Consider the following 19,218-nt stretch of genomic DNA (forward strand, 5'->3'; position numbering starts at 1 on the left):
CTTTTAAGCAGTCTGGTTGTAACAAACTCATCCCCTTGTGGTAGTCTTTCCCCAATCCACTCCCACTTTGTGGTCAGTTTAGCATTAGAGAAATTTTGAAAAGCAATGAGAATATGAAGAGTTTTCATAAGATTGGATTACAGGGTACCTCCCATGTATATCAACAGCAATGTTCACAAAGAGGAACTGTACCCTTGGATGCATCTGAACAACATGGTGTGTATTCATTTTATCAATCTATTTTGCATACTGAGACTAGAAACGGTTAACAAATTTATTTAGAACAATTAATGTAAAAGGTAACAACTGTATGTAAAAATCAAACATTTTAGACTTATATTATCTTCACATAATTATATTTACATTCGTTATGGCTTCTAAAATTCTGTATGCACAAATATGGCAGTGCAAAGAGTTTAGATTATGAAATTGCACACAAAGTAAAACAGAAATTTAATTAGTAAATATACATCCAAGTCATTAACTAGCAGAAGACTGACAGGCTTAGAAATATGAATACATAAATTGTATGTACATAGTCCCTACTTTTTAGGGGAATGACCCAACACTTTGTTTGAATAGACATTTACATGTATTTTGACAAAAATCAGACGTTTGCTTAACATAAGTCTGCTGCACAGAATTCCTCTTTTAGCATTGTATGTCCATGAATCATCTTCTTTAAACACATCTTAAAGTCAGAACCACAGTAACACTCTTCTAAATTATATCATCCCAGAAGCTCTGTAGACCTGCACTGTCTGTAACTTCAGTTTGTTTATTGCTCCCTTTTGCTTACAGAATTTGGGATTAAACTCCATTGAGATCAATGAGAGTAGTTTTTTAGTTCTAGCTTTTGACCCATCATCTTTTGCACACCTATCATCTTCTTCACAGATCTACCATAAGAGCCATCAGTAGGGAATATGATATACAAAGGATCCTCAAATCACATTAACCACAGACACAGACTGAACCTCAGCAAGACTCCCTGAGAGGGTTCCTCTTGATACCATACCAAACAACGTTTATTACTTGTCTAAAATTTATTTTATAATTGTCAACTGTACAGTGACCTCCTTTGTCATTGCCATCATTTACAGGATTAGGAATTAGGTGAAAAGAACATTAAAACACACAGATCTTTACTCTGGGGGTGGGGGGAGAACTCTAGAGTCCAAGACTCATCTTATTTTACAAGTATAAAAGGGCTACCTGACAAACATAATCTGCACCCTTAAAAAGAAAATCTTATCTTTATTATAAGCATTTCTTATTTTTAAGACACTGGAGGAAGAGCAAAGGGGAAGAACCCTAATGGCACACAAAGAATTGTTTTGATTTCTTCATCCTGTTCCTAGACTGCACTGTAGTTTCATTCACTGTTTCCTTGGTCATAACATGGATTTTGCCATTCTTCCCAATCCATCCATTTTAAGAGTCTGCATCCCAAAAATCATGAATCTTCCCCTAATATAAGAACAGAAAAAAGCCTCAGAATATTTCACAAAACAACAAAGTGACAACACCAACAGCTAAGCAGATATCATATTTAATTGACAGAACAGAGAGTTAAGCTATTTGAAACTATTTTGCTCATAACCAATAATAATTAAACATTTTAAAATGGCTTTCCCTCCTAAGAATGATAGCTTTAATACATACAAGCTTACACTTATTGTCTCAACAGACTGCTATTTTGGAGTTCTGGCTATATGCCACTATTTAGTTTTTTAAATAGTCAGAATCCAGCAGATTACCCAGATCTAACAACATCTAAAAACAGTTTTCAAAAGGATACAAAAATTCTTGCAACGCAGATTACATGGCAAGACCTCTCTGCCTGTACTAGTTCAGGATACAAGTGCAATGTACTGACTCCTGGTCTGCTTATGTGTTGCATACTATAGGACCTTAAAAGTCATGTTTTTATAGTTTGATTATTACAGCCATGGTATTAAATACTATTTATTGTCTCATTTCCACTTATTGGCAGAGTCTACTTTTTCACTAGGCCAAGAAGTTCTCAACTCACGTATCACTATAAACATCCCCAGCTAACCAACTTCTACATTGGTCAAACCACATAACCACCTCCAAAAAGAGTAAGATTCAGCTTGTTCACAGCTCAAAAAATCCCTTTCAAGGCATCTGTGCCATCAAAATTAAATGAAAATTTACAAAAGTAATATGAGTGCATAGAGCCACATGGAAAGCTAACATAACTGCAGAATACCTGAGTAGGTCGAGAACTATGGATCATCTGTTGCCATTTGCTGTATGTTCTGGCAACTAAATCTTTTACCTAGAAAGGAAACAAATGTATTGGTACCTAAAGAATAAAATGCTGAATAGCTGGAACTGTTGATTTTTTCCTTTTATATATTTACCGCTGCTTATATATAATGATATAGCACAACATGCAAAAGTCTTTCCTCTGCTGTTCTAATTTTCTATCTGTACGGAGTTGTTTGTGAAGAAATATTAAACGAAACAATCACTGACAGTTTGAAGTGGTGCTTTGCATTCCTCGGCACAACAGCACTGGAAGGCACCTTGCACGGAGGCCAACCAATATGAGGAAGTGGACTAACTTCTAGGAGGCTGGGCACTTTTCTCATTCAGTGCACAGTTCTACGTGGCAAGGCATGGCAACAGTACATACTCCGTATAATTTAATATTGTCACCACATTTAAGTCAGAGAATGTTTGTAAATGAATCAAGATTAATCAAGATTCCTACATGCCCTAGTCATTTGAGTTGTCATGTGCCTCAGTATGTGGAGATGTGTTCATTTTTCTCATCTCATCCCTGCCATTAGGATTTTAAATTTACCATTTAAAATGTAGAAGTGACCTAAGAAATGAGACAAGCAGACAAAATCAGCACCTGGATGGAAGAAAACAAACTTTCATATTCTAGGAAATATAGGTTTTTAAAGAAAGGAAAACCTGCCAAACTTGCAAGATCAATTACATGGGGAAAGAATTTTGAAAAAGTCCTCACATAAATCCTGCATCTCCAGTGAAAGGAAATAGTAGAAGAGACTCACCTTTGTCCTATAAAATAGCCTGGCATCTTCCCTAATATCACATTTCACATGTTTTTCAAGAGTACCAGAGAGTTTCAGCAGCCATTTCTAGAAGGAACACAATGTTAATTCAATTATTTCAAGGTTCTTTTTCCCAAATACAAATGATACACTTCAGTGCAAGGTACCATGACACTTTACAGTATGTCATTCCATCCTCCAATGGTATGGCGTTATTTGCCATAGCCTTAAGACTAACCATACTAATTTAAAATATCTCCCTTTTCCCTTCCAAGCCCACCCTAATTATCTGAAAAATCAAATTTTATTTTATTTTGAAGGGACTCAGTAAAATTTGTATCATTATCCCACAAAAGAAAGGACATTTTTTTGATTATTCTTAAGTTCAACCTTCTTGAACAAGGATAGCCATCTTTCTCTGTCTTCACTACTTAACTCAAGGGAATGCAAGAATAAAGTGAGGCCTTCAGCATGTTAAAAAGCACCAATGTTCTAAAAAAGGAACTCTTGGAAACTGTCTTTTTGATTCAGGCAATGGTACGGCATTTAATCCGGCAGCCAAGCAACAACCAAAAATTACAGTAACCAGGAACAGTCAAAACATTTTCAGTATGCCAGAAAGTTTATCAAAGGTTCCAATCCATTTTACAAAATAGAACACACCCTTCCTTCTTGCAGATCTGTACTTCTAAAATCTAATTCTGTACTTCTAACATCTAATACTAATAACTGCTTTTAAACCTGTCCTAACACTACTTTTTTATCTGTGGAGAATGATAAAAGCCTAGCTGTTCCAATATTTTATTCCAGTTTCTCTGAAAGGAGTCCTCTTGTAGCTTAAAAATGAGCTTTGATCTATAATTAAATATGATCTTAATCCTATGTCTAATGCATCTAACCAAGCTGCTGATTCCAATGAAGGAACTGCAAATTCTTGCCAAACAGCTATACACATTTAAGCAATCTCATTCTTTTCCTCAAGAATTTTAACAGAAAGGAATCAATGTCCACTGAAATACTTTCTACCCAGACTCTAATACCATAACATTTGGTTAATTTTCCCATAAAAAGTCCTAGTGGCTGCTGGATAAGACCTTCCTTCTACTGTACAAAAAGAAGTGATAAAACATTTAGCTATAGCGATTATTTTTCAGAAATAAATTGAAATTGGGCTTTCAGGATAAATCCTAGGGGAATAGCTGCCCTAAACATCTAAATCTAGTCACTTGTTCAGTGTTAACATCTGCTACTCTGCATTCTTTTTTCTTCAACCAAAAGCGTCTTGGAAAAACAAACACCTTGGGGTTCTCCTCCTACATCCTCCCTCTTATGGAAGACCATCTTCTTATAACATCATACTGTTTTTAGTGGTTTAACTGTATTTATGTATTTTATGGTTTTATTGCTTTTGTATGCTGCCCCGAGATGACTGGCTCAAGAGGGACAGCCTATAAACGTAACAATAAATAAATGAATGAAACTACTTTAAATTTTTCTTAAATTTATAATTCGCAATACCGTCCATCCATATCAAGTAGAATGGACAAATCTTGTGAGTTAAGAATTGATGCATTTTATTTATTTATTTATCACATTTGTATACTGCCCTCCCCTAAGGCTCAGGCATGACAAATGGTATTTAAATAGCTTTGACAATATTATTACCACACAAAATCGATAAATAGGGAGAAAAGACAGAACCTTGTTGAACACTTTGAAAGGTGGTAACAGAAACTATATCAAAGTACGGAAGTTAAAATTAGAAGTAATCTAATCAGTAGCCATAACAAATACCTACTAATTATAATTTCCTTCAGTTCTGCCACAGCTAGTTCCAGAAATAATATCAAAGGCCAATGAAAATCATGACTACATATGATTATTGACAGAGGTATACTTTTTTGTCAAATAAAACAAAACCCAACAATGGTCAACCATACAGCAACCTTGACAAAACTTGCAATGTTCCTTCCTAAAGATTTCTGATTGTTTCATCCATTCTTTCAATTTTAAATTTAAATAATCTTCATATAATTTTCCAGTGACAAGTATTTCAAATTTATTCTTCTCAAAGACAAATGAAATGGTTCAGTGTAAGTTACCACTACACATTTCAGTATGTTTTACCTTTTATTTACTAAGCACTATTAATTAAATACCATCATAAGTCATGAGTATTTAAGCACATTTAATAGCACATACTTCTTCACATAAAACCCTTTCACATGCATTTTATAATCTGAGCCAGTTACTCACCCTTTGATTAGAGTATGCAGCTTCAGAATTGCTAGCTTCCCTGACCAAGTGAAGCAGAACATAAGACAGGTAATAGGCCTAGGAAAAGACCCAAAAATATTTAGTATAGCACTTAATAGTTTGGATACTGTTTCAGGGTGGGTGGGAAAGCTTGTTACAAAAGTCTGTTTAGCAGTCTCAAAGAACTGAGGCATATCTAAATAAATAATTCAGATTTAAGAGTTATCAAAGTGTACTACCAATGCAAAATTTATCCATCCTGCTGCAAGCAGTCTGCTATCTGTCGTATTCTGTCAATTCACCACAAATCACGAGCCGTTGATTCACATATGACAGGAAACAAAAGCAAGACCCTGGACACTTACAAGCCACTCTCACTACTTGTTAATGTTTTAATAGTATAAATCAGAAAATACATAAAAAGTGCCTATATGAAGTAAGATTACGTGGGGAGGGGGAGCTCTCAACTGATCTCTCACTGAATAAATGGATTTGGTTCCTTTAAGAAATCTGAGATATTTTTGTAAATGCAGGGATTAAATATTTGAAAATATGTCATCATTGACATTATCTTCTGCCTGTATAGTATTCTTTGATTTATGTAACTTATGTATATTTATATTTATTTATTCATTTATATTTCAATTTATCGACCACCACTCCCCAAAAGGGCTCGTGGCGGTTTACATCATAAACAATAAAGACATAGCCCCATAAAACATAACCCCATACAACTTCCCAATTTATCAAAACAACAAGGCAGCAATAGGCACCCATCTCATCCCATCTTGTTCAGCCTGGTGGGTAAGTTGTCTTTCTGTAAGAGAGGATTCAAATGAGTAGCCGTGTTGGTCTGAAGTAGCACAATAAAATCAGAGTCCAGTAGTACCTTTAAGACCAACAAAGATTTAATCAAGGCGTGAGCTTTCGAGTGCAAGCACCCTTCCTCAGACTAAGATCTTCTTACATGACAGGGAATATATAGCAAAAATCAGTTCTGTTACACCTGTGTCACAACCAGATACAGCCAATGGTAGTCCTTTGTCAAAACAGCCAATGAATCCCCTAGAATTCAGTGTACTTTACAAAGAGAAACCAAAGTGTTGCTGGTAGAGAGATCAAAGGCTATCTATCACCTCTCCATATGTTGCTTGCTCCATACAACTGTGAGACATTCCTCCCAGGGAATAGCTGGTCACTTCCCAAGGACAGGGAGTCAAACTCAAAATTCCATTACAATGCCATATCTTACAGTCATATTATCACAAATAAAATACATAGTGAGGAATATGGATACACAAGTTGAGCAAGGTTAGCATGAATTAAAAAAGCCTTTGTCTCTATTGAGTCCTGGGTATGTCATAGTATAGAGTTTTGTAATAACAGTCACATAATCCCAATTAAAATAAATTGTGAGGAATGTGGAAACAAAAGTTACATAAGGTTAGCATGTATAGTGAGATAAAAAATCTTTGTCCTTGTTGAGTCCAGGGTATGTCAACATATGTAATACAACAACTGTTGTCTCTGGGTTGTTATCAGATGTTATGACTGTGAAAGTACAGCATTTGGTGTACGTTCTGGGGAGGGGGGGTCTGGCTTGGGACTTATATGATTTGCTCTACTAATTGAACTTCAGTTCTAACTATGCCCATGATGCAAAAGAACTTCAAGAACAGGCTAGAAAGGGAGATTGCAGAAATGCAAGTTATTACAACACTCAATAATATGACATACCCAGGACTCAACAGGGACAAAGGTTTTTTATCTCACTATTCATGCTACCCGCGTTCAACTTGTGTATCCATAATCCTCACTATGGATTTTATTTGTGACTAGTAATCAAGCCCGCTGTAAGAAAAATACAGCGGCGCTAGGTAAGGGAGCCCCCGGCAGTTGCGCGCAGAGCGGCTGGCGGGGGCTCCCTTGGCCGGCGGCCTGACGCGTCAGGCCACCGGGCAGTGAGCCCCCGGGGGCTCCCTTGTCGGCAGGGCAGGAATCGGCCAGGCCAATCGGCAGGCGCTTTGCGCCTGCCGATTGGCCCGGTCGATGGTTTGTCCGGAGGAAGGGGCCAATCGGCACCCTTCCTCATCCTGGACAGAGCCCGCCCTAACTCCTCCCACTAAGCCCTTACGGCTTTATTTAGTCCGCGGCGCCGCTGTGACTGTAAGATATGGGAATGTAATGGAATTTTGAGTTTGACTCCCAAGCCTTGGGATAGATAGTTACCAGCAATTCCCTGGCAGGAACGTTTCACAGTTGTACGGAGATGGATGGAGCAAGCAGCATATCAGGAGGTGAGAGCCTTTGATCACTGATAACAGGCAGTTTGCTCTCTCCTTGTTTTTGTAAACTACACTGAATTCAGAGGATTGATTGGCTGTTTGCTGTGACACAGTCTACTGATGTAACAGAATTGAATTTTGGTATATATTCCCTGTCAAGTAAGGAGATCATAGTCTGATGAAGAGTGCTTGCACTTGAAAGCTCACACCTTGAATAAATCTTTGTTGGGTCTTAAAGGTGCTACTGGGACTACCCATTTGAATCTATGCCCATGATGAGTTAGCTTGCTTAGTCTTATAAACAAAATTTTTCTTCAGGAACGGTTTGCTTTATTTTGGACTACTGAAGTTCCTCACACTTGCATGCATTCACACTAATGGTGGGAAACAACCTGCAAGATAAAGAACCATTCTGACACCCTGTCATACCCGCAGCCTGCAAACTGGGATCATCTGTGAACCATCTCTATGCCAGCTTCATGGTTTTATGGCTAATTTTTCCAAAATACATTCACATGATTTTTGGCAGTAAATCTAGGCAGCATATAGCTTTTTAAAGAACTCAAAACATTCAACTATTGAATCAGAAAAGAACTTAGGCCAGTAGGTTCACTGTAGCAACAAACTGTCTGCCTTTTGTACTGTAAGGGGCCAAGAAGCAGGCTTACATGGTACAGGACTGCTCCATGCCTGTAGTGTTACACTGCCAGCACATGAGCCAACAAGTAGACTAGAAATGTAGGCAAAATACATGAGCTAGGAAGAAGAAGAAGAAGAAGAAGAGTTGGTTCTTATATGCCGCTTTTCCCTACCCGAAGGAGGCTCAAAGCGGCTTACAGTCGCCTTCCCATTCCTCTCCCCACAACAGACACCCTGTGAGGTGGGTGAGGCTGAGAGAGCCCTGATATCACTGCTTGGTCAGAACAGTTTTATCAGTGCTGTGGCGAGCCCAAGGTCACCCAGCTGGATGCATGTGGGGGAGCGCAGAATCGAACCCGGCACGCCAGATTAGAAGTCCGCACTCCTAACCACTACACCAAACTGGCTCTCACCAGAGTGCAGACATTGACCACGAAAAGTGAATGAAGTATTGATCAGCAAGGGCAATGCCTAGATTTCACTTCTGTTACTCAGAAGGATCTAGACTATATGGTCAAACAGGGGTTGGTACAAGGGAGGAACACTGGTCAATTGGAACAATTGGAAGGGTTCAGATCAATATCCCCTTGCACTGCACTCTCACCTTGCCTTCCCTGGATTCTTCTTGTTGTCCATGCATCCTGATCTACCCTGAAAGTTATACATCTTTGGAGCCATCTGATCTATGAGCATATATAATCCAAGTAACTGACAAGCTACCTGCCCAGCTCCCAGACCTCACTTTCTGGGAATATTATCAGGCATTACCTGGGGTTCAAATTTAGAGAGAAGAGACTCTTTACTATGACCATCGTGGCATGTCTCTGTTTCTGCAATTTTCTTTAATAGATTTGAAGGCTTCATTTCCACCAAATTGCTGCACAGGAGAGCCATCTATTTAATCAAGGAAAAAAGGAAGACTATTAAAGAGGCTACGGTTCAGTCACAGATCACCTGCCCTGCACGCATTAAGTCCTAGGTTTACTTCTTGGTACCTCCAGTTACAAGGGTTTGGGCAGCTGGTATTCGAACAGATATTTCCTTTTCCAAGAGTTATTGACAATAAGAATAAACAATAGTGAACTCCATATACCAGTCATCTGACTCATAATAAACTAGTTGGTTTACATATAGTCAACTGAGTCCAGATTTTGTTTTTTGACAGCCATGAAAAGAGCTAGCATTGGCAATTTTCAAGATGAAGCTTAAGGTATTTTTAAATGAAGGATTTTTATTTATGCAGACTTTGAGCACCTGTGTGACTCAGAGGCTCGTCAGTATCCCAAGAATCACATCTTTTAATTTAGTCCAGGATATATTTCTATGAGGAATTAAGGCAAGCAACTTATTCAGTAACACACCAGGTACTAAGAAGAAGACAAGAGAGGAAATTGCAGCACACAAATGAAGTTGTACAGTGGCAGATTAGATGGAATGGCACCTAAGAGGCAGGTTAGACAGAATTTTAAAAAGTTAAAAGCACACCCAGCAGACACTGAATACTGGGAACCAGGACACTGTGGGAATAAAGGTTCCAGAGACAGGGACTGCTAGGGAAATAGTAGTAGTATGGGGGAAAAGGAGCCAAACTGGTGTGGACCTCCCTCCAAGGTGATGGTTCTCCAGTGTAAACTTATTTAAAAGTGAAAAAGTTTAAAAGGAAAAAAGTTTATTATTGGTTTAATAGAAGTCTAGAAGGCTAATATTTTGAAAAAGTTGTTTGATTTATACGATACCTGTTGGTCCTTGCTACTGGGTATATTCACTTGGTTTTTAAGAAGCTTTGAAATTACTACCAAGCTAAGATGTCGTCTTGCTTGTCTAAAAAAATAAAATTTAAACAGTGATCTAATGTTCTGTATCTTTCTACAAACATTGCTACATATATTTTGAAGTAACCTGCATACAGACCTTCCACGTACTGTCCAATTTGGAACAAACTGAACCAACCACAGGAGGTCATGATGGTGGCTGGACAGATCACTTATTGCCAGACACAACTTGGGCATCTTTTTTGAAAAGAAAAAAGTTCATCAGTGTAAGCTGGTGGTAACTGCTAAAACCAGTTTCAGCATGTATTTAAGTGATAACAGGTCACAAGTAAGAATCAGCAATTTCTGCTCTTTAAAAGACTTCTGAAAAAATGCCCATAATATGTTATGGCATTGTACTGTACGTATGTACATGACTACATGCTTATAGGATTAATAAAAGACAAAAATTGGTGGACCATAGATACAGGTTATGAAACAGCAGGTATTTCCAATCAGTGTCCTGAATATAACAAGAGTTTGATAACAAATAAACAAAGCAAAAATTTAGCCCTTTTTTACTGCCAAGGCAGCAATTCTGCAACATGTAAGATATAGATTTTAAAATTTTCCATGGAGTTCTTATAAAATTAAAATCAATTATACACAGTTATACAAAAAAGCATCAATAAAGTTACCTCTGTATCCCACTTTCTGATATTTTCCAGCAGCTTTATAATAAGATACTCCAAGTCCACTAGGGGATATTGTTTCAGCTCTTTTTCCAGACTCAGTTTAAATAAAACCAACAGCAACAGAAGTATTTCTTTGTCTGTGTAATGTTCTGGGCATATACCTATACACAGTTGTAGAAACTTAAGAAAAAAAGAAGTCCTTAGGTAATGTTAGCCTTAGTAAACAATAGCTTAAACTCAGTTGTACCCAGCATGTGCAGACACAGATTCCTCCACTACAGGCAAACTGCACTCAAACACTGTAACCATCTCACTATATGCTCGGTCACCTTCAGCTTATTAATAAGGTACATCTCATTCAGCCTTCTAAAACTTTCACTGTTACAGAGCTCAGCACCCTCTATTTTCCAGTTTACAGTTCTTCAAGCTAGTCTGTCAGAATCAATGACATCTCTGATTTGTTGCTGTTGTTGTTAGGTGCAAAGTCGTGTCCAACCCATCGCGACCCCATGGACAATGATCCTCAAGGCCTTCCTGTCCTCTACCATTCCCCAGAGTCCATTTAAGTTTGCACCTACTGCTTCAGTGACTCCATCCAGCCACCTCATTCTCTGTCGTCCCCTTCTTCTTTTGCCCTCGATTGCTCCCAGCATTAGGCTCTTCTCCAGGGAGCCCTTGCTTGTCATGAGGTGGCCAAAGTATTTGAGTTTCATCTTCAGGATCTGGCCTTCTAAGGAACAGTCAGGGCTGATCTCCTCTAGGACTGACCGGTTTGTTCACCTTGCAGTCCAAGGGACTCGCAAGAGTCTTCTCCAGCCTTCCTTATGGTCCAACTTTCACAGCCATACATTGCAACTGGGAATAAATGCACTTTTGTTGGCAGGGTGATGTCTCTGCTTTTTAGGATGCTGTCTAGGTTTGCCATAGCTTTCCTCCCCAGGAGAAAGCATCTTTTAATTTCTTTGCTGCAGTCCCCATCTGCAGTGATCTTGGAGCCCAGGAAAGTAAAATCTGTCACTATCTCCACTTCTTCCCCATCTATTTGCCAGGAATTGAGAGGGCCGGATGCCATGATCTTGATGTTGAGTTTCAAGCCAACTTTTGCACTCTCCTCCTTCACCCGCATCAACAGGCTCTTTAGTTCCTCTTCTGATTTACATCTATTTATACCAGGGAGCCTCTTGTGGGGCAGAGCCTCTTGTGGCGCAGAGTGGTAAGGCAGCCGTCTGAAAGCTTTGCCCATAAGGCTGGGAGTTCAATCCCAGCAGCTGGCTCAAGGTTGACTCAGCCTTCCATCCTTCCGAGGTCGGTAAAATGAGTACCCAGCTTGCTGGGGGGGTAAACGGTCATGACTGGGGAAGGCACTGGCAAACCACCCCGTATTGAGTCTGCCATGAAAACGCTGGAGGGCGTCACCCCAAGGGTCAGACATGACTCGGTGCTTGCATAGGGGATACCTTTACCTTTACCTTATACCAGGGATTTCCAACTGGGGGTCCACAGCCTTTCCCCTCCTGCCTTAACAGACTCAGCCACAAGCTAGGGAACTGGCTGCTTCCATTGCTCTCCCCTCTCCCCCAAGCATAAGTGAGTTCTCACATGGTCTCTGGACCTGGGAGGGGACGGAGCTTGTGTGCCTACTTTGCCTTACTGTCTCCTGTCTCTCCCCGGACCCCTGCCCAGTCATCCACGAGCCTGCCTGAATGCAGATGGTGATGTACTTTGGGTGACATGATACTTCCAGGGAGCACCCAGCAGGGAAGCATGGCCAGCTCACATCATTTCTGAGGCTCCTCAAAGCCTGAAAAATTATTTCAGGGGCTCTTCTAAAAAGGCTGATTTATACAGATGTCAGTTAAAGGTACAAGCAGCATAGAAATACTTTGGCAATAATTCAAAGTTGACCACTTGAGTTCCATCAATTTTTATGGTAGAATTAACAGTGTAGTTAAATCTTTCATATTGTGGATTATCCCCTCTATTTTTAAGTACCTGAAATCAAGCTATTGTTAATAACTTTCTATATAAAGTTTTGCTATGTATTTCTGCAACCTCCTTAAAATAGTCCTAAAGTAGGATGACAGGAAAACCCACAACACAATGTTAATTATCACCTGAAACTACCACATAAAGTAGATATTTTTATGCACAGAAAAGACTTTTCAAAATGGGACCAATGGAAGCATTGTTACCTTAGCCATGTTGCAAAGACTACTTTGAACCAGGAAGAAAAACAAAGGCAGATTTTCTGAGAAGTCTCCAGTCACTTGCTTCCCCAAAGGCCTGTACATTTCTAACCTAATGAAAAAGGACTATTTTATAGTAGTCTGGATTTTTTAAAAATAATATTATTCAACTACAGTAGAACTAATATCTTTCCCAAGATGACACGGCTGATTTACATTTTTACAATATCATGGATCTTAAAACTTACAAGCATAATGTTCCTTTATTCAGATTCAATTTACTTAATGTGATGGGTTCAAGATAAAGAAAACAAAAACATGCAGCATAAAATGCCTGTTTAAATAAAACACATGGTTGGCGATCCACTGAGTTATCACAAATTGTGTCTGCTGCCTCACTGCAAGGCAGCCCTTATGCAACTGCATAAAGGGGGACAATGAATTTGCTTCTGACAGCTGTGTATTTGATTTCACTCCCATTTAAATAAATTATAAAGCAATAAATAAAATTAACCAAAAGAAAGAAACCTCCCTTTTAAATACATAGGTGGTAGAAAGTGAGGTTGCAATCAACTCTGCTCCTTAACTGTTATAACACATGTGCTGTCCTGGCATAGCATCCTGGAAGTAGCACTAAACATGAGATACACAAAAATTAAAATATTCAGTGGATAGGAATCTTTTCATTTAAATCGAAAAGTTGTTATAGGAATCTTGTTTTATTTAGAGAGATTAATAATTTGTTACAGTACATAACAAACCCGGGAAAAGCACACGTTGAAACATCATCAGCTACTATTTCTTAAACACTTACATGATATCATCCTCAGTAAAGTTAGGCTGAAAATGCATCAGAGGAAATAGTGTGTTAAAGGGAACACCCATATTGATTAACACAGTTGCTATATCACATAACGAAGGAATCCATGGCCTTGGTTGCTCAGAAACCGATGCTGTAGAAAAAACAAAACAAAACCGAGTTTTAGATTGTGACCATGCTCCTTCAATGCAATAGAAGGAGAGGAAGCTCAAAGGAACAAGTAATCAACAAAATCCAACATGAGTACAGTACATTTTCAAATCACAGCAATTATGGTTTGAAGACAAAGTATATAACATTTCCTACTGATCTTACAAATCTACATTACACAAAGGGGAGACATTAGCCCTGTTCGTATTAAATTAGCCCATTAGTTCACATTAGCCCTGTTCACACATCCTACATACATGTTTGTAAGGGAGACAACTTACATACATTTTACGAATGAAAATGGGATAAATTTAGCGTTTAAATCACAAACTGAGCTGTGTACATGTGCTGAAGGTAGGCTGAGACTCAATGTACATATAAATAAAAATAATGTATACACTATACATGGATGGTACATGTGTTCACTGGAACTTGTGAACAGAGCCCTTGGTTTCTTCATAGTACTCTTCTTGTTTCTCTATATTTTCTGTAAGCTGTAGTAGTGCAGAAAACACTTCCATTCTGTCTTAAAGCTTACAGAAAATATAGAGAAACAAGAAGAGTACTATGAAGAAACTTGTAGTGGGGAGGAAATCCCACTCAAACCAATCCTACAGGTTTCCGTCCCCTACATTTTCCACCTGTCTCTACTTCCTCCTACTGCTCCTGTCTTTGCCCTCTGCCTCTACTGCCACTGCATGACTTGCTCTTGTGCCAGCTCTGCCTCCAGAGTACGACCTTTGTTATCTCAGCTACTGCCAGAACTACACTATTGTAGCTGCCTAGCAACCCCTATAACCACTATCACATTCATATAGTGACAGGAACTGCTTCTATTATTTTGAGTGTTTTAACTGCCTTATATATAAGATGTTTCTGTGAGCCTGGGAACTTTTCAGGTTTGTAGAAAGATTTGTATTGTTTGTTCTTGGCTCCAATCTCTAGATTTAAGTACCCACAGACTGGGCCGTGTTGAAAATGAGATATACTGATCAAATATGAGTATGAGTTATTGCATACCCAAGCCATGACTATTCCAGCAAGAAGGAAATATAGTAGGGAATCCAAGAAGCCTATTTGGATTAACAGAACAGTTCAGGAGGAGCTAAGGAAGAAAAATGAATTGTTTAAGAAATGGAGGGAAGGACAGCCCTCTAAAGTAGAGTATCAGCAGATTACTAGCATTATAGGCCAGCCATCAGAAAGGCCAAAGATGGGAGTGAGCTGAGACTGGGCAGGGAAGCCCACTATAACAAGAAAAACTTCTTCACATATGTCAGGACCAAACATAAGATAAATGAGGAAATAGGCCCTCTATTGGGTGAAGATAGAGAGGCTCTGACAGAGGACAGCGATAAGCAGTACTTATTTTGCCCATGTATTTACCTAAAAGAATATGGATATATCTAGGGATGGTAGTATGCAAGGTATAGTGTATGGGCGGCAGGCTGACATGGATCGAAAGGTGGTTGAGAGGCACCTGGCTGCACTAGATAGGTTCAAAATCTCCTGGGGTGGATGGGGCGCACCCAAGGGTGCTCAAAGAACTTTCTTGACAGCTTTGTCCATCATCTTTAGGACCTCTTGAAAGAGTGTAGAGGTGCTAGAGGACTGGAAAAAAGAGAATGTTACCCCACTCCTTCAGAAAAGGAAGGAGAGATGACCTGGGAAACTACAGGTCAGTGAGTCAGTTGCAGAGAAAATAAAGGAGCAGATTTTAAACGGGGTGATCTGCAAACATCTGAAGGACAATTTGTTGATATAGGGAAGTCAGCATGAATTTGTCTCCAACAGGTCGTGCCAGACCAACCTGGTTTCTTTCTTTGATCAAGTGACAGGCTTACTAGAGTATGGAAAATCATTTTAATTTAGAATACTCACCGTTTTTAATTGTTAATGCCATCAACATATCCAAAATCTTCTTTGAAACAAATCTCTCTGAATGAACTGACATCATCTTTTGGATAGAAAGGACAACAAACACAATGAGGACTTACACTTGTCTCTTAAGCGAAGAGCAGCAGGATATAAATCTAAAAATCTTAACACAGCCATCAGCGCTGCGGGTGCTGTGGACTAAATAAAGCCGTAAGGGCTTAGGGGGAGGAGTTAGGGCGGGCTCTGTCCGGGATGAAGAAGGGTGCCGATTGGCCCCTTCCACTGGACAGACCATCAGCCGGGCCAATCGGCAGGCGCTTTGCGCCTGCCGATTGGCCTGGCCGATTCCTGCCCTGCCGACAAGGGAGCAACTGCGAGCCACACGGAGCGCTGCTCACAGTTGCTCCCTTGCCGGCGGCCTGACGTGTCGGGAGGCACAAAGCACCTCCGACGCGTCAGGCCGCCGGCAAGGGAGCCCCCGGCAGCCGCGCAGAGCTGTCGGGGGCTCCCTTGGAACTGTCGGGGGCTCCCTTGCCGGCGGCCTGACGCGGTGAGAGGCGCAAAGCGCCTCTCGATGCATCAGTCTGCCGGCCAAGGGGGCCCCCACCAGCCACGCTGCGCTCGACTGCCGGGGGCTTCCTTGCCTAGCGCCCGATGTATTTTTATTACAGCGGGCTTGATTACTAGTACGTAATTAAAAAATGAATAAGTACAGGGATACTAATAGTTACATAAAGAACCAATCACGTGTGATACATTACTCTGAAGCAATTCAACAAAATTGTGACTTGTTGTTATTGTTGTTATGTGCGAAGTCGTGTCCGACCCATCGCGGCCCCATGGACAATGGTCCTCCAGGCCTTCCTGTCCTCTACCATTCCCCGGAGTCCATTTAAGTTTGCACCTATTGCTTCAGTGACTCCATCCAGCCACCTCATTCTCTGTCACCCCCTTCTTCTTTTGCCCTCGATTGCTCCCAGCATTAGGCTCTTCTCCAGGGAGTCCTTCCCTCTCATGAGGTGGCCAAAGTATTTGAGTTTCATCTTCAGGATCTGGCCTTCTAAAGAGCAGTCAGGGCTGATCTCCTCTAGGACTGACCAGTTTGTTCGCCTTGCAGTCCAAGGGACTCGCAAGAGTCTTCTCCAGCACCAGAGTTCAAAAGCCTCAATTCTTTGACGCTCAGCCTTCCTTATGGTCCAACTTTCACAGCCATACATTGCAACTGGGAATACCATAGCCTTGACTAAACGCACTTTTGTTGGCAGGGTGATGTCTCTGCTTTTTAGGATGCTGTCTAGATTTGCCATAGTTTTCCTCCCCAGGAGCAAGCGTTTTTTAATTTCTTTGCTGCAGTCCCCATCTGCAGTGATCTTGGAGCCCAGGAAAATAAAATCTGCCACTATCTCCATTTCTTCCCCATCTATTTGCCAGGAATTGAGAGGGCCGGATGCCATGATCTTTGTTTTCTTGATGTTGAGTTTCAAGCCAACTTTTGCACTCTCCTCCTTCACCCACATCAACAGGCTCTTTAGTTCCTCTTCACTTTCTGCCATTAGAGTGGTATCATCTGCATATCTGAGGTTATTGATATTTCTCCCTGCAATCTTGATCCCAATTTGTGACTCCTCTAATCCTGCATTTCTCATGATGTGCTCTGCATACAAGTTAAATAGGCAAGGCGACAGTATACAGCCTTGCCGAACTCCTTTCTCAATTTTGAACCAGTCAGTGATCCCATGTTCAGTTCTCACTGTTGCTTCTTGACCTGCATATAAATTTCTCAAGAGACAAATAAGATGCTCTGGTATTCCCATCTCTTTAAGAACTTGCCACAATTTGTTGTGCTCCACACAATCAAAGGCTTTAGCATAGTCGATGAAGCAGAAGTAGACGTTCTTCTGGTACTCCCTAGCTTTCTCCATGATCCAGCGTATGTTGGCAATTTGATCTCTAGTTCCTCTGCCTCTTCGAAATCCTGCCTGTACTTCTGGAAGTTCTCGGTCCACATATTGCTGCAGCCTAGCTTGTAGGATTTTGAGCATAACTTTGCTAGCATGAGAAATTAGTGCAATGGTGCGGTAGTTTGAACATTCTTTGGCATTGCCCTTCTTTGGGATTGGAATGTAAACTGACCTTTTCCAATCCTGTGGCCATTGTTGAGTTTTCCAAATTTGCTGGCATATTGAGTGTAGCACTTTTACTGCATCATCCTTTAAGATTTTGAATAGTTCAACTGGAATGCTGTCACCACCACTAGCTTTATTGTTGCTCAGACTTCCTAAGGCCCATTTGACTTCACATTCCAGGATGTCTGGCTCCAGGTCAGTAACTACCCCATTGTGGTCATCAGGGATGTTAAGCTCGCTCTTGTATAGTTCTTCTGTATAATTTTGCCACCTTTGCTTAATCTCTTCTGCTTCTGTGAGGTCCCTACCATTTTGGTCCCTTATCATACCCATTTTTGCATGAAACGTTCTCTTCATATCTCCAATTTTCTTGAAAAGATCTCTGGTCCTCCCCATTCTATTGTTTTCTTCTATTTGTTTGCACTGTTCATTTAAGAAGGCATTCTTATATCTTCTAGCTTTTCTCTGGAATTCTGCATTCAATTGGGTGTATCTTGCTCTTTCTCCCTTGCCTTTCACTTCTCTTCTCTCCTTAGCTATTTGTAAAGTTTCCTCAGACAGCCATTTTGATTTCTTGCATTTCTTTTTCTTTGGGATGGTTTTAGTTGCTACCTCTTGTACAATGTTGCGAACCTCCGTCCATAGTTCTTCAGGCACTCTGTCTATCAGATCTAATTCCTTAAATCTATTTGTCACCTCTACTGTGTATTCATCGGGGATATGATTTAGTTCATACCTGAGTGGCCTAGTGCTTTTCCCTACTTTCTTCAATTTAAGCCTAAATTTTGCAACAAGAAGCTCATGATCTGAACCACAATCAGCTCCTGGTCTTGTTTTTATTGACTGGATAGAACTTTTCCATCTTTGGCTGCAGAGCACATAGTCAATCTGATTTCTGTGTTGACCGTCTGGTGATGTCCATGTGTAGAGTCGTCTCTTGGGTTGTTGGAAAAGAGTGTTTGCTATGACCATTGAATTCTCTTGACAAAATTCTACCAGCCTGTGCCCTGCTTCATTTTGTACTCCAAGGCCAAACTTGCCTGTTATCCCGGTTATCTTTTGGCTTCCTACTTTAGCATTCCAATCCCCCATGATGATAAGCACATCATTTTTTGGCGTTGCTTCTAGGGCTGTAGGGCTTCTAGGGCTGTAGGGCTTCATAGAACTGATCAACTTCATCCTCTTCAGCAGCAGTGGTTGGGGCATAGACCTGGATCACGGTGATGTTGAATGGCTTGCCTTGGATTCGAACTGAGATCATTCTGTCATTTTGGGGATTGTATCCCAAGACTGCTTTTCCTACTCTCTTATTGATTATGAAGGCTACTCCATTTCTTCTGCGAGATTCTTGTCCACAGTAGTATACCTGATGGTCATCT

The 19,218-nt window shown here is 40.3% G+C and overlaps 1 protein-coding gene across 3 annotated transcripts in view; it reads right to left on the reverse strand.

Annotated features, from left to right (window-relative positions):
- Window positions 1–260: 260 nt before the first annotated feature.
- SLF2 (SMC5/6 complex localization factor 2) overlaps window positions 261–19,218 on the reverse strand; it is a 36,644-nt gene continuing 17,686 nt past the window's right edge. For all 3 annotated transcript variants that reach the window (XM_077349540.1, XM_077349541.1, XM_077349542.1), the window contains exons 10-20: window positions 15,717–15,792; window positions 13,680–13,818; window positions 12,872–12,977; window positions 10,683–10,859; window positions 10,145–10,242; window positions 9,970–10,054; window positions 9,002–9,127; window positions 5,310–5,387; window positions 3,054–3,140; window positions 2,237–2,305; window positions 261–1,470 (exon numbers count right to left, since the gene is read on the reverse strand). In XM_077349540.1, the coding sequence (XP_077205655.1) occupies window positions 1,435–1,470; window positions 2,237–2,305; window positions 3,054–3,140; window positions 5,310–5,387; window positions 9,002–9,127; window positions 9,970–10,054; window positions 10,145–10,242; window positions 10,683–10,859; window positions 12,872–12,977; window positions 13,680–13,818; window positions 15,717–15,792 (1,077 nt within the window). In that variant the 3' untranslated portion in view covers window positions 261–1,434. The remainder of the gene's footprint in view (window positions 1,471–2,236; window positions 2,306–3,053; window positions 3,141–5,309; window positions 5,388–9,001; window positions 9,128–9,969; window positions 10,055–10,144; window positions 10,243–10,682; window positions 10,860–12,871; window positions 12,978–13,679; window positions 13,819–15,716; window positions 15,793–19,218) is intronic.

This window comes from Paroedura picta, chromosome 8 (assembly GCF_049243985.1).
Source record: "Paroedura picta isolate Pp20150507F chromosome 8, Ppicta_v3.0, whole genome shotgun sequence".
NCBI classification, from domain to species: Eukaryota; Metazoa; Chordata; class Lepidosauria; order Squamata; family Gekkonidae; genus Paroedura; species Paroedura picta.